The following is a 14,699-nucleotide window of genomic DNA, read 5'->3' as shown; positions in this document are numbered from 1 at the left end:
GAAAACTAGAAACCCAGACCAAAAGAGCCAACTGTCTGTTTCTACTTCTCATCTTCCCCTTCACCCCCCCCCCTTTACTCCTCCAGTGACAGCTTTTTGCCCTAGCCTCTCAACAAGTTTCCAGATTTTTCCTTGGGCCAGAGTCATGAATAGAAGTGGAAAGGAGAGGCAACTTATAATAAATTGAGGGAAACTGTCTTATGTTATAATTCATTTAATGTACTGAGATACTTCCTAAACTTTTCTCACGATGCCTTTCACTTTGGTGGATGGGAGGGGAGATTTCCGTGCAAGGGGCCATTACCTTCTCCCCGGGCAGGCCGGGTATTCCAATGCCGGGTAGGCCTGCCTGCCCTTTCTCCCCTTTGGCACCTTTGTCTCCAGGTAAGCCAGGGACCCCCTGGGAGCCAGGAATTCCAGGCACACCTTTCTCTCCAGGTGTTCCTATAAACACAAACAATTGAAACTTAAATGTGTGATGAGCAGGCGCTAATATTGAAACTTAAAAAAGCTCCTTGACAACCAGCCAAGAATAAAAGAACACCTATCCCTTCATTTATTCATCTGGAAGTCATCCTGGCAGTCACCTAGTGGCTTGCGTTAAAGCCACACATGAAAAGGTTTCTCTTATCTTTTAAAGGTAATAATTTGATAAAAGGAGAAAAGAAATACATTAACTGCTTAGCATATTTACTTTCACAACAATATAAGAAATAATTTTTATGTTCTATAATCAACTCTGATTAAACGAATCGGAGGGGCATGAGGTAAAGCCATGAATAGGGGATGTGCACTTGGTTTCATAATGCATGTGGGTGGCCAAACCTATTTACAGATAAGTGTAACCAGCAACCTGGATGCTTCCTGCCTTGACTTTCCCTCCCCTGGGTGAGTTCTCAGATGCATTAGCACCCAGAGCAATCCAGGGTCTCGAGCTCTCTGCCCTCCCTCTCATGCCTCCTCTCTGGTTGCTGTCACTGGGGCAAATGCTGGTGGCCAAGAGTGGAGGCCAGTTCAGGACTGGGGAAGAGGAACCCAGGAAAGACTGGTGATCTACCATCGAAGGGCTTTAGAGGCACGAGCTTCTTGTGCTGACAACACTAAGTAAAAAACTAAACATCTCCTAGAGAGATAAAAGCCAGCTGGATAACCGCTTGTAGGTCACTGAAAGTTGATGGTGTACACCTCATGTTTTTTTTTATTAAATTGTGATTTTTGATTTTCAGCCATGGTCATAGTATCAGCCAAATGCCATCTATCTCTAGGCAAGAGGCCATAAAGAACTGACGCTGTGTGTTTGTGTGAAAGACACGTCTGCCTGGATTGCGTCCTCGGTGCTGTGGATGGCGTGCTGTAGCCTCGGCCCACGTGCAGTGCTAGAAGGAAGACTCCTGTCCTCAATGCAATGTACCTGGTAGGCCCATTCCACCAACCGATCCTTTTGGTCCAGGAAGTCCTGGAGCACCTGGGGTCCCGCTTAGGCCTGGGTCACCCTTAGGTCCTAGGATAATAAAAAGAAAAACCAAACAGGTTAATGCCTACAAAACATGCCGGTTAACATTTCTTCGGCATGAGCTCCCGCCACGCTGGTGAATCTGAACTCCGCTCCGTACCTGGCTGCCCAGGATACCCCGGCTGGCCGTCCTTGCCCGGCATGCCCGGCGTTCCAGGCTCCCCTCGAGATCCTCTCTCACCAATTGGTCCAATTTGTCCTATATAACACACACACACACATAATTATGACCCGTGCCTACTTAAAATAGGGCAGCGTTACAGAAAAACAGATTGGTTTGACATTATGTGTGGAGAACCAAAAACTGTTCAGGCAAGTCACTCTATCCCCATCGTTAAAACCGTCCTCTGGGTTACCTTTATCTCCTTGGTCTCCCTTCTGACCCTTCATGGTGCCCATGTCCACTTTATCCACAGTCCCAGGCTCGCCAGGGAGACCGACATCCCCTTTATCACCTTTGAAGCCAGGGTCCCCCCTGGCACCCGAGGAGCCCGGAAGGCCGTGGTCCCCTGTTCATGAGAGAGAAGACACCGAATGAGACGTGGCCCAAGTGTCTCAGAGCCGGTGACAGAGTGTGACATTCTTTCTAGAAACAACTAATGAAAAAGGTATAAAGAACTAAGAACCTGTCCAAAAATGACATTCAATGGTAAGTGTCTGAGTTACCTACCAGTATCTGAACAATGAAGCCATTTTTTAGAATTTATTACTGGCTAACAATTCTAACCATGTGACTTCACTTACTAGTTTAAATAATTTAGATTTTTTTTCTCTCCTTCCTAAATACCTTTGTCATTCCTGTTCACGGGTCACCTCAATTTGATACAAAGTAATAGAACGGAAGTTTTCCTGTTCTACTAAACAAATCACCATTTTTACATCTCCCATTCAAAGTCCATTTGTTTTTCAAAAACTTATTTCGGACCAATTTCAAATAATAAGATAAGAAGTAAAAATTAAGACATAAATTTGCCCACTTTGTTCGTTTGATTCGAAGGATTCAGTTCCTGTGAACTTATATGACTGAAGACTCTATTTCTCAAAAAATAAAAATAAAAAAGAATCTCAACTATGCCAAGAAGAAAAGCCTGAAACCTGTCTTTTTCTCTGAATTATTGGCAGAACATGACGTTTAACTGCATACACACTGGGCACCACGAATTCCTACTGGAAAAGGAATCTTCCAGAGCCTTTCTTGATCTTCTTCACTTCTTCCCTCTGCCTCTTGAAATGAAATGTGATCTACAACCATTTGAGCATTTCCCAAGAGGCATCGAGACATAGACGCAAGACAGGGTTTTCTGGAGTTACGAGATCCCTACCTTTTGCACCCGGCAATCCTGGGACTCCCATTGGTCCTGGAGAGCCGGGCTGCCCCGGGGTCCCCATGACGCCCATTTCTCCCTTGGCACCTGTGGCGAGATGGACAGGCTATGAATGCTGATGGCCGATGCAAAGGTCAAGAACAAGACAAGGGAGAGTGTCTCCTCAGCCTCAGATTAAGGGCAGAAATTCACGAGTCATTTACCTTGAAACCCAGGAAGTCCTGGCGTCCCCTGCTGTCCAGGAAGACCAGGAGGACCCGACTGTCCCGTTAGACCGGGCAGCCCTTGGCTCCCTTTATCTCCTTTGGGGCCCGGCATGTCCAGGCCTGGGAACCCCGGGAAGCCCTTCTCTCCTTTAACTCCAGGAGGGCCTGAAGGTGGGTGAAGAACAAATAACTGTGAGCAGGATTGACAGAGTGCTTGGCCATGCCATCTCCTAGGTTTAATTGTTACTCTCTACAGAGAGCGTGTGAACCGGCCCTGGTCGGGAGTTCAGATGGCTCTCGCCTTCCCAGAGAGCGGTGTTGGGCCACTGAGGCGGTCAATAGAGAAACAATGTCCCAAGACAGAGTCCCTCCTTTCTGCCATCAGTAGTCACTAATTACCCCTCCAAGTGCCGCCCAGTCTCTCCGCAGTATTTAGACCTACTAAGTCTAGCTTCTTTGCAATCATTTCTCACTGATTGTCTTGCCATATTCCACCATTACTGCCCCAGTTCTAAAATTATTATTAAAGACAAAGGCAGCTTCTAGATGCGAACTCAGTATAAGTTATTCACAATTTATTAACCCTTCTATGGAAAGATAAGATATACACTGCAATTATTTTGAATTCGAAAAGGTTACTGACTCTATAATAAAGGTGAGGTCTCTTCTGCATGTAAACCAAGCCCAGTGGAAGGAAAAGAAAGACACCTGCTGCTACATTTAAGTAAACAACCAAACTTCTTTCCACAAAACAGAATTTATTTTTTCCGTTTTTAATTCACCGATTCTGCTTCTCTCTCCTTCATGGAGACTCTAGCATCAGCTCGTATCCTGTTACAAATATGACTTAAAGAAGAAATAATTCTGAAAGACTGTCACATCACCTGATGACCCTGGTGGTCCCGGTCTTCCCGGGGGGCCCGCTGCTCCAGGGGGGCCTATTCCAGGAACTCCCAGAGCTCCTTTGGGACCTTGTAATCCGGGAGGTCCTGGGTCACCTGGATGGGGAAGAAGGTGTGAATCAACTGCCCGGGGACCACAGCATGCTTCACAGCAGAGCCGCCTCCTTATACAATAAAGCCACACAACAGAAAGCTGTAGGCTCTCCAGGGGTCCCCAAACTACAGCCCGCGGGCCAAATGCGGCCCCCTGAGACCATTTATCCGGCCCCCGCTGCACTTCCAGAAGAAGCACCTCTTTCATTGGTGGTCAGTGAGAGGAGCATAGTTCCCATTGAAATACTGGTCAGTTTGTTGATTTAAATTTACTTGTTCTTTATTTTAAATATTGTATTTGTTCCCGTTTTGTTTTTTTACTTTAAAATAAGACATGTGCAGTGTGCATAGGGATTTGTTCATAGTTTTTTTTATAGTCTGGCCCTCCAACAGTCTGAGGGACAGTGAACTGGCCCCCTGTGTAAAATGTTTGGGGACCCCTGCTCTAGACCTTCTAGAACTTCCATCATTCATTCACCAATACTTATAGCTGATAGGTGCTCTGGGGACACAAAATAGACTCATTTCTTTGCCACAATCTAGATTCATTTGCAAGAAGTTACCTCTGATTCCCTGAAGGCCGGGTGGCCCGATGGCTCCATGCTCTCCAGGAATGCCGGGTTCCCCGATGTTTCCCTTCTCCCCAGGGGTTCCAGGGATGCCTGGGAGACCTGGCAACCCTTTGAGTCCCGGCAGACCAACTCCAGGCTCTCCCTGGAAATTCCCAAAGCACAGAAATGTAAGGTGGCCAGCAAAGCATATGATTTTACAACCAAAAATCCCATCAATAGATGACTGGATAAAGAAGATGTGGCACATATACACTATGGAATACTACTCAGCCATAAGAAATGATGACATCGGAACATTTACAGCAAAATGGTAGGATCTTGATAACATGATACGAAGCGAAATAAGTAAATCAGAAAAAAACAGGAACTGCATTATTCCATACGTAGGTGGGACATAAAAGTGAAACTAAGAGACATTGATAAGAGTGTGGTAGTTACGGGGGGGGAGGGGAAGGGAATGGGAGAGGGCAAGGGGGAGGGGGAGGGCACAAAGAAAACTAGATAGAAGGTGACAGAGGACAATCTGACTTTGGGTGATGGGTATGCAACATAATTGAATGACAAGATAACCTGGACTTGTTATCTTTGAATATATGTATCCTGATTTATTGATGTCACCCCATTAAAAAAATAAAAGTATTAAAAAATAAAAAAAAAGAAGGAAAAAAAAAAAAAGCATATGATTTTATCCAGCCAGGAGCATAAACGCAGATTGTTAACTAATACTGTGATACGTTTAATACCTGTCCAGGCCTCGTCTCAGTTTGCAAAGCCTCCTCACTCTTACTACTTCCTTCTACTTTCATTACAAGCCGAAAAGGCAGGCAATTTTTATTATTTTCATTTTACAAAGGAGGAGAGTAAAGACTCCCGTGGTTGAATGACATGTCCAAAGTCACAAAGGCAGGATTTCCACCCAGGTCTCTTGGCTCCCTGGCTCTGCTGCCTGGTATCTGGGAAGAGCTGACTCTAAACCATGGACAAAATATCAGATGTGACTGATGACCAGCTAATTGATATTTTCTTAAGAAGTGGAAAGATTTCAGACTGAAACAGGACACCGTTTATGTAGTATTTGTTTTAATGAAGACTTTCACATCAAATTAAACATTGAAAACTATTTTATGGATCAAAGGGCTTTGAAAAATACAGATAATTAAAAATAAAGGGAGTATCTTGAAGCCTCAATATAGGTGCTGACATAGGCCGTTTGAAGCAGTAGGTGGATGTTACAGCACAGTGCCTTTCTGGGGTCCACTGAAGGTGACAACCTCCAGATGAGGACTCTTTCTTTGGAGAACAAGGGACATTGGTGACTTCTCTACACATCCCAGCAAGATATTTTCAAAATGGTATAAACTCAATCCAAGAGATTTTTGAAAAGGCACAATATTTTAAGTCATGAACCAAATGCTTAATTCCAAGTCCCTTTGGCATTTACTAACCCCTGAGCCTCATGAGAATAAGGTGACCCACTTGATACCAATGCTCACTAATTTTTTAAATCAAGTGCAGGTTGAGAGTATTATATAAAGACAGATTTCAGAAGGCCTCCCTGCTGTCTGAGCCTCCCGGAGCAGGGACAACATGAAGTTAGGTGTTCCCCAGGAAGGAGCTTCCCCAGGGCCACCGAGGCCCAGCTGCCTCCACGCACACCTGCCCAGGCCCTAGTGTCACCTGTCCTCGCCAGCAGAAAGAACCCAGGCCAGCCTAGTTCTGTTGTTAGCAAGGGATTGCCCTTAGCTCTTCCTCCCTTTCAGGACTGATGACTTCCAGCAACTTCACTTTCCTTCCTTATAATCAGAACCAGGAAAGGATCAACTATCTAACCAAGACTCACCTACACTTACTGAGAAGAATTTCAACTATCAGCAAGTGGGCAGAGGGATGTTTGAAGACAAGGAGGGTCCTGAAGTCACACCAGCCCAGGGACTCCCAACCAGGGCCATTTTGACTCCCTGGATAACAGTTGGTAATGTCTGGAGATATTTTTGGTGGCCCTAACTGGGGGTGGGGTTGGCATGCTCCTTTGATAACTGTGGTTACACTTCACGGAGGAGGCTGTTAAAGATTCCAAATGTCCGGGGCAGCCCCTAGCACAAGGAATCACTGGCCCAGAAAGTCAATGCAGACACTGAGAAACCCTATGCTAGGCACTCCTGGGGGGCTAGTATGCCTTGTAAGCCAGTGGCTTTCAAACAGCTTTCTCCTGCCACTCCTAAGAAGACAGACATTGTCTGCTGAAGTCCGGTATACACATAAGCAAGAACATACACATAAAAGCTGAAACAAATGATTCTCCCTAAGACATTTCCTACCATGTGTTAATACTGTGACATTTTCTATTCTAAGCTATTTCATTAAAAAATGAAACATGCTGATCCCACATTTTATGTGTCCAAATAATCAAAAGGACAGTGGACACAGCAATCCAGAAAACACTCAGTACCCACCTTTTGGCCAGGCGCACCAGGGGTGCCAGGTAAGCCACTAAGACCTGGGCGACCTGGATTCCCAGGAGGTCCCACATCTCCAGGTAAGCCATCAACACCTATTTTGAAGAAATAAAATAACAATTAATGTAATAATGCTATTTCCCCCTTTTACACATGCTCAAATGTAACTGAACGGATTAGAGACAGCAAACAAGGAAGCCTTATCGAAGTGGTTCTGAGAGGAAGATGAGGCCACCTTGGTCATGGTGGTGCCACCAGTGCATGCGGGGCACCTCAGCTGCCATGGGCCATCAGTGCCTGCAGTCCCGCCCCTGGTCTCTCACACCAATCCCCATCCTTTCATTTCCTTCTACTCATTTTGAAATTTTCTTTCCTGTCCTTACTCACCCAAAACAAAACAAATACGTTGGTGTTTTTAGACTAAGGATGGCCCTTTAGACTCTTACTACTGCAAGTGCAGCCATGGGTCAAGAACACGGTGATCACCCTGCTAAAAATCCAGCCCAGATCTACGGAAGCTGGCCAGCATTTTCACAAGACCCCTTTTGATTTGTGGACATGCTGAAGTTTGAGAAGTGCCACTTTAAACCACTGGTTCTCAAATGAGGCTGCGCCACACTGGAGGCACATGACGACATTTAGAGACTGGGTCCCAACCCAAAGGTTCTGACGGGCTTTCTGGCCCTAGTGTGCAGCAAGGTGTAAGAGACGCTGGTTTCCACCCCCCTTCCTGTGGGATGCGGAGGTCCATGACTTGAGGTCCTTTGGAAGCTTGAAGAAGCACGAACCCTCTAGGGGGCCGTGTGCTAAGGGGTCCTGGCGGAGTGTGGACCTCATCACCCACCGGCATCTGCTCTCTAAGTGGTTTCGTGAGATCTGGGTGAAGGGCCTCTAATTAAGGAGCCCTTCATCAGTTAAACTCGACCCGCATGATGGCAATGGTGGCTCTCATATAGAATAGGGCGGGGGGTCATGAACATGCAGAAGACCTAGGCATTGCCCTCCGTGAACTTGGAGGGTCACCAAGGAACTCGGACCTTGATGCCTGACAGAACTGACCGTGTGCTTGGGTGGGCGGCATGCGGCTCCTGGAGCAAACAGGCTGTGTCTCTCACCCTCTGAGGAGGAAGCCCCATAACCATGACAGCAGTGTGATGTGTGCCTCTAGATAAGAAGCCAGGAGACTGAACAAGTATCTAAACTAAGTGTTGGTCAAATGGCTGGTAAAACTGAGGTCAGGACGGCGCTCACCCAAATGGGAAAGACTCGCCCCCTCATCACTCACAGCACCTTCCCAGCCCTGGACCGCATTCATCACAGCACGTCTATCCATCAGGGTTTACCTGAGAGACTAGTCAAATAAGGAAGCAACAGGAGAGGATACAGTTGTCCACTTCACTTCCTTACAATTCTCAGAAAGAAGTACTGGCCTGCCATGTCAGCACCACCGTGCAGAAGCCTTGCCCCTAAGAACGAAGGCCTCTCCCCATTCCCTTCCACCTTCCCCTTGACTCGCACACCCCTCTGGTGTAGGCCCGGCTGGCTATTTCCTTTATTGATGAGAGACTCCCTCAGGGTGAGTTTAGCAAATGTAGCAGCTGCCAGCTTCCTGGGTGACATCCAGGCCCCTAATATCACAACTCTTCACCAACCAAACCACTCTGCTGACAGGCACCGTTTCACTCATGGCTCTGGTGACTAAAATCACCATTTTCTGTACTGGGCTCTCATCGGCAAACCTTCTCTTAACTGCATGGTCACTAACTCACACGGTGTGTCCATGTCCATTGCCTCCTAGTCTCAAAAAATTCAACTGAAGATGAATTGAGAGACCACAGCCCCTGGTACTGACCAGCCAGGGGACGAACACCACCCCTGGGGTCCGCATGGGCCATGGCCAGAGCAGTGGTCTCACTCATAGTTGGGCTCATCTTGCAGGTTTACCTTTGGGGCCGGGGGGCCCTGGAAATCCAATCCCTGGCTGGCCAACAGCACCCTTCTCTCCGGGGAGGCCAGGCCTTCCTGGGGTTCCTGGGAAACCTCGATCACCTGTCGTGAGCAAAACCACGGCAGGTCAGTGTGAGAAAAACCTGAGAGAGTTCTCATTTTATCTGGAGGTAAAGTGGAACACTGACAGTACCTTGGGGCCCTTGGAAACCTGGAGAACCTGGAAGTCCATCTGCTCCAGGGGGGCCAGGTAAAGGCATGACTCTTCCTGCTTCACCCCGGAGACCTGGGAACAAACAGCAAGGACATAGTGTGAGCCACGGCACCCCACCCTCTGGGTGTCCTCTGTGTACATAGACACCTCCATCCACACACCTCCCTCTGCTATTCTGGAATTTTCACAGTGTTCCTCCTCACCCCAAAATTTATGTCCAAAGTGACCTCCATTTGTTTGACAGAAGACTTCCTTAATGGTGCAAAATAAAAGTCACAAAAAACTGAAAAATCTACCATGAGAAAAGGTGAGATGGCCCTGGGTAATTTCTTAATTAGCCTGTCTCGAAAAGTCAAAACACTTCCTGTTCTCTCCCAGTTTCTCAGCCAGCGCTAATTCTGAGCTGCTTAGGGGCCAACCTAGGTTACGTTCAGCTGGTAGTAAATTATTGGCACAGCACACTCAATGGGTATCTATGCATTACTGGTGACAGTGCAGCTGGGGAGTTGTGTGCTGATCGCTAGGAGGTGCCAGCCCAGCCCCTGGACATCTGTGCCCAGGAGATCTGCTGGGCGTCAGGACTTAGCTGTTAAGAAAGGGCCAAAGGGATCATCTCCAGGAATGTGTGCACTGACTCTTCACACACTAAGAATTCCAGATACAGAAGGCCTCCCAGCAACAGCCAACACATCCCTGAGCTGCAGACTGTGGGAAAGCCTTACCGACTGATCCCAACACAACACAGACTTGCTATCAGCTCTAGTAAACGGAGGTCTGGCAGATCAAAGAAGGTCGAGTCTCTAATCCAAAAGCTGCCTGGGTCTAGGTGGCTAAGAAACTCCACAGAATGTGGATAAGGACCAGCAGCACTGTCAACAGTGCTGCCTTCGGGACTGTCCTTCCCCAGCCTGCCAGGATGTATCTGTACGTGCGTGCCCCAGTTGGTCTTTCTGACGCTGGTTTCTGACCAAGAAGGTCTGACTCCTTTTCACAGCTCTGCAAGCTTTCAGATCCCACGAGTACAAAGAACACTTCAGATGTTGAGTTTGGGATCAGGAGCTGAAGAGAAGTGACCGGAGGTCTCTTTTCTAGGACTAAGGATTTTCCTAAGTCAAACCCAGTACTTTCCTGCCCCCAAAGGAGCCACAAAAGAGACATTTCTTGCTAAACAGAGAACAATTATCAGTGGGGTCAAACCTTGGTGCCTTATAAGTAATCAGTGTTCTCAAAAACAATGAAAATGATAATAATAAGCAGATACATGAGGACACTAAATTTGGACTTCCATAAAGACTGGCTAATATTTCCTGAATAACAGATACATTAGGATGCTAAACATTGACTAAGACTAGCTAATATTTCCTGTGTCAGAGTGCTTATGAACTTTACATTATGTCTTAATAAGGAAATAATAGTTCCAAATGGGCATAGGAATTAATAAAACGGGCTAGATACACAGCTGGTGACTGAATCGGCAAAGCTGTAAGCAGGAAGGCCTCAGTATAGTTGCTCCTACAGAGCTCTCGTTGGATGTTTTGATTGTCCAGCTTCTTAGTTACTCTATTTTCCAACGTTTACTAGCCACACAAATTATAATCACTCCAAGTCCTTTTTTCGTGTTTACAACTTCTAACACACATCTTAGTAAAGAACACTACCTTTCCTCCCCTCCACCCAAACCATTCTTGGCCTCTACTCTTCTCATTCAAGATTTTCTGGGTAATGATACAACTGTTCCATTTCTACCCTGAATCACAGTCAAATAATAATTTATTGGTGCCTACTGTGTGCAAGGCCTGGGGCTTCCTTTTGTGCACATTTGTCCTGGGTAATAAGGGTGTAATAGAGAATGTCTGCGGGAAACAGTCACATAGTCCTTCCTCCTCGTTCTCTGTCAAACCCTGGACAAGGGGTCCCCGGAGGGCAGGGCTGTGTCTGTCTTGCTTATCTCTAATCACCACTTAGCACAGTGCTTGGCACACAGAACCATGGGTAAAACCAGTCAGCAAATGACTGAAACCAGCAAGGAATTAAATATCAATCAAGAGCAAGACTGCCTGACCAGGAGGTGGTGTAGTAGGTAGAGCGTCAGACTGGGATACAGAGGATGCAGGTTCGAGACCCCAAGGTCACCAGCTTGAGCGCGGGCTCATCTGGCTTGAGCAAAAAAAAAAAAAAAATGCTCACCAGCTTGGACCCGAGGTCGCTGGCTTGAGCAAGGGGTTACTTGGTCTGCTAAAGGTCCGCAGTCAAGGCACATATGAGAAAGCAATCAATGAACAACTAAGGTGTCAGGTGTCGCAACAAAAAACTGATGATTGATGCTTCTCATCTCTCTCCGTTCCTGTATGTCTGTCCCTGTCTATCCCTCTCTCTGTCTCTGTAAAAAGAAGAAAAAAAAAAAGAGCGAGCAAGACTGCTGTAGAATTAGTCAACAAGCAGGGCCCATCAGAGGAGGTACAGAGAGCACACTGCACGGGATATCCAAAAGCAAAAATGGACTGTGCATGAGGGAAACACAGAAAACAGATGAGAAAGATAATTGGATTATGTTGGAATAACTTATGGTTGACTTAAGCTGGTATATGCTATATATTTATTATTTAAAAATCATCTATATATATGTTCAAATTCTTTTCAGCTAGATCCTACATACTACCTGGACTATCTTACATATAAACAAACGAAGGTACAAAAAGGCCAAAGAAGGACTTCCCCAGGTCACCCCTGGAAGAACTGAAACCAAACCCACGTCTCGCATCACTGAGCCCAGGACTCGTGTGCATCTCTGTGCTGCACCTGAGGTCCTCAGGCCTCACCTGGCTGGCCGGGGGATCCAGGGCTTCCCGGAAAACCCGCTTGTCCTTTGTCACCAGCAGGGCCAACTGGGCCATACCCTGGAGGTCCAGGAGGGCCGATGTCACCACGACTGCCAGGAAATCCAACTCCTCCAGGGGGACCACGGTCTCCTTTTAATCCTATTGAACCCTGATGTGAGGAGAGAAAAAGAAATGTTCTCAGCAGACATACCAACACGCCATGTCACATATTTCCAGACTCTGTAGTAAATAAGTACCAGGGTTTAACTGGCTTATGCTATTTATTTATTATAACCCTCTACAAAGGTCAACTTGCAGTTAATAAATAAAACCAGCAGTCTCTTCTCTAAGCTGCGCAACTATCCTCCCTCCCTTATCCTGCCTAAGGGGACATTTCAAAGGGTGAGGTATTCACATCTGGACTCTTTATTTAAAGGATGACTTTTATGCCATTAACTTGAACTTTCACCACCCTCCTGACATATGAAAGTCTTTCCAGTTCCCTCCAATACATCTGAAGACACTGATCCATGATCCTCTAATTAACAAGTCAACAACATTAATGTCATCAATGTAGGTTTATAAACTTAAGTTTGCCCATGAACCATGAAAACAAGTTCATTGATGACAGTTACCATTTAAGTGAAAATATGTAGATATGACACAAATTATTTTTTCCTTTACTCCTAGCATATCCATTTGTAAAGCGTATGTTCGAAGTCTGGGAATAAACATACCGGAGAGCCTTTGGGGCCAGGTAGACCGGGATGGCCGTCTCTTCCGGGAGTCCCAGCTCTGCCAGGCATGCCGGGTTGTCCTGGAAAGCCTGGGTCTCCTTTGTCACCTTTGAGTCGCATGTCGAAGTAAAGCTCACCAGGTTCTCCCTTGGGTCCTGGCTGGCCCATCAGCCCTGGTGTCCCTTGAGGGCCCTACAAGAACAAAACTTCATGATACCACTGAAGACGTGCATCCAGAGAATGAACTGGCACGACTGATTCCACAGTCAACCATGAAATCAAGAAGCCACCTCTTTGAAAAATGGCAATGTGCTTAGATCTCCTCATTCATTTTCTAGGCACCATCCAACAACTCTGTGACAAAGCCCTGATCTGGCCTCACTTCTTATAAAAAACACTTCTAAAACATTCTCATGAGGTACATTCTAAACAGAGATTGGAATTGAACAGGGGGGATAGTGGTGTGGCCCTGGATACGCAGCTCGTAGAAGGGTCCTCAGGTAACTTTCTTGTCCCTTACCACTGGTAAACATTCACAAGAACAGTTTAGCAACTGCTGACAGGTACGGCATGTGTGACTTCCGGGCCCAGGAACTAGGGAAGTGGCTTCTGATGCAGAGAGTCGACGAGGGCTGGGAAGAGCCATGTTTTCTCTCTAAGTCTAGTCATTATTGAAAGTGTACCGGCTTCCTTTCTATGCCTATACCACAAATTCCAGAAAAGGTAAGGATTTCCAGGGCACCAGGGAGACAGGAAACTCTGGGAAGTGAGCACGGGCCCAGCTCTAAAACGACTTTGAGCAGTCAGCAGGACAGAACTGACTTTCCCGAGAGACGAGCACTAGGACACTTTTCAGTTCCTGGAGCGCTAAACCCGCAAGGAGTGCCCCTGCCCGCAGATGGCTTCTCCTCCAGCCGCTCGGAGAGTTGGGGTTCACAAGGAAAACAGCCAAGGTTTCACATGACTGTCTCCATGACTTGTTCTCTTAGGCTTGAGGCAGAGCTCTGGTCAGCCTCCCTGCTGAGTTGGCAGAATTTAAACACCTGTACAATTCATTTAATTTGAATTCATTTTCATAAACTTCCTCTCAAAAGGTTCTTGGATATATATGAATCACACTCATACACACACCTCTGTGTGTATATGTAAAATAAACTCCTCAAGGGAAGAAGTTGGAAGCCAAAAGACAACCAATGATACAATCTTTAGATTTAAGAAATAGCCACCACTTATTATGCACCTGCTTTGTGTCCCAGTCATGGGTATATCACCTCTGATTCTTATCCCAACTCTACAGGGAAAATATTAAAAGCACCATGTAGCAGATGAGCGAGCAAATACTCGAAGAAGTTTGGTGGCATAACCAAGATAACACAATCAGAAAATGCTATTTTTGGGTTGCAAAACCCGCACCACATGGGCCCTAAAGAGTCAGGTGCTGTCTCATAAGAGCTGCGTGTTACACCGATGTGGAGACGAGGTTTGCAGCGGTTCAAAGGCCTGCACAAGTCAAACAGATGGAAAACTGGGACTAACCTCAATGGGGCTGAACTGCTCTCCTGCCCATATCACTTCCTAAGAGCGGACACAACGCCAGCTAAGGAGTGGGAGCAGCTGCCCTCTCCACACCAAACACGCACAGTTACACTTCCTCAGTCGCACAACCGACACCACCCAGCTCCCTTCCGGAAGCCTGGAGAGTCGGCAGCAAGTCGGCACTGTCCAGCACTATTTAAAAATTTAAACCAAGTTAACATCGAAGCTTCAGCTCCTTATTACATTAGCCATACTTCACAGACTCGAGAGCCTCCACTGAGCATGGGTAGCAAACGAGACAGCCCAGACATGCGGGCTTTCCTATCAGGGGCAGAAGTTCTCCTGCACAGGTACAGCTGGTCGGGGCTGGCCCTGAGCT

At 46.6% G+C, this 14,699-nt stretch overlaps 1 protein-coding gene across 1 annotated transcript in view; it reads right to left on the bottom strand.

Annotated features, from left to right (window-relative positions):
- Window positions 1-14,699, bottom strand: part of COL4A1 (collagen type IV alpha 1 chain) — a 160,475-nt gene that overhangs the window by 22,143 nt on the left and 123,633 nt on the right. The window contains exons 25-37 of the mRNA XM_066234748.1: window positions 12,785-12,976; window positions 12,048-12,216; window positions 9,208-9,300; window positions 9,012-9,116; window positions 7,065-7,162; window positions 4,603-4,753; window positions 3,929-4,042; window positions 3,042-3,209; window positions 2,836-2,925; window positions 1,870-2,022; window positions 1,614-1,712; window positions 1,412-1,501; window positions 305-444 (exon numbers count right to left, since the gene is read on the bottom strand). Of these exons, the coding sequence (XP_066090845.1) occupies window positions 305-444; window positions 1,412-1,501; window positions 1,614-1,712; window positions 1,870-2,022; window positions 2,836-2,925; window positions 3,042-3,209; window positions 3,929-4,042; window positions 4,603-4,753; window positions 7,065-7,162; window positions 9,012-9,116; window positions 9,208-9,300; window positions 12,048-12,216; window positions 12,785-12,976 (1,662 nt within the window). The remainder of the gene's footprint in view (window positions 1-304; window positions 445-1,411; window positions 1,502-1,613; window positions 1,713-1,869; window positions 2,023-2,835; window positions 2,926-3,041; window positions 3,210-3,928; window positions 4,043-4,602; window positions 4,754-7,064; window positions 7,163-9,011; window positions 9,117-9,207; window positions 9,301-12,047; window positions 12,217-12,784; window positions 12,977-14,699) is intronic.

This window comes from Saccopteryx bilineata, chromosome 6, assembly GCF_036850765.1.
Source record: "Saccopteryx bilineata isolate mSacBil1 chromosome 6, mSacBil1_pri_phased_curated, whole genome shotgun sequence".
Classification (NCBI taxonomy): Eukaryota; Metazoa; Chordata; class Mammalia; order Chiroptera; family Emballonuridae; genus Saccopteryx; species Saccopteryx bilineata.
This window is presented reverse-complemented; position numbering and strand designations above follow the sequence as displayed.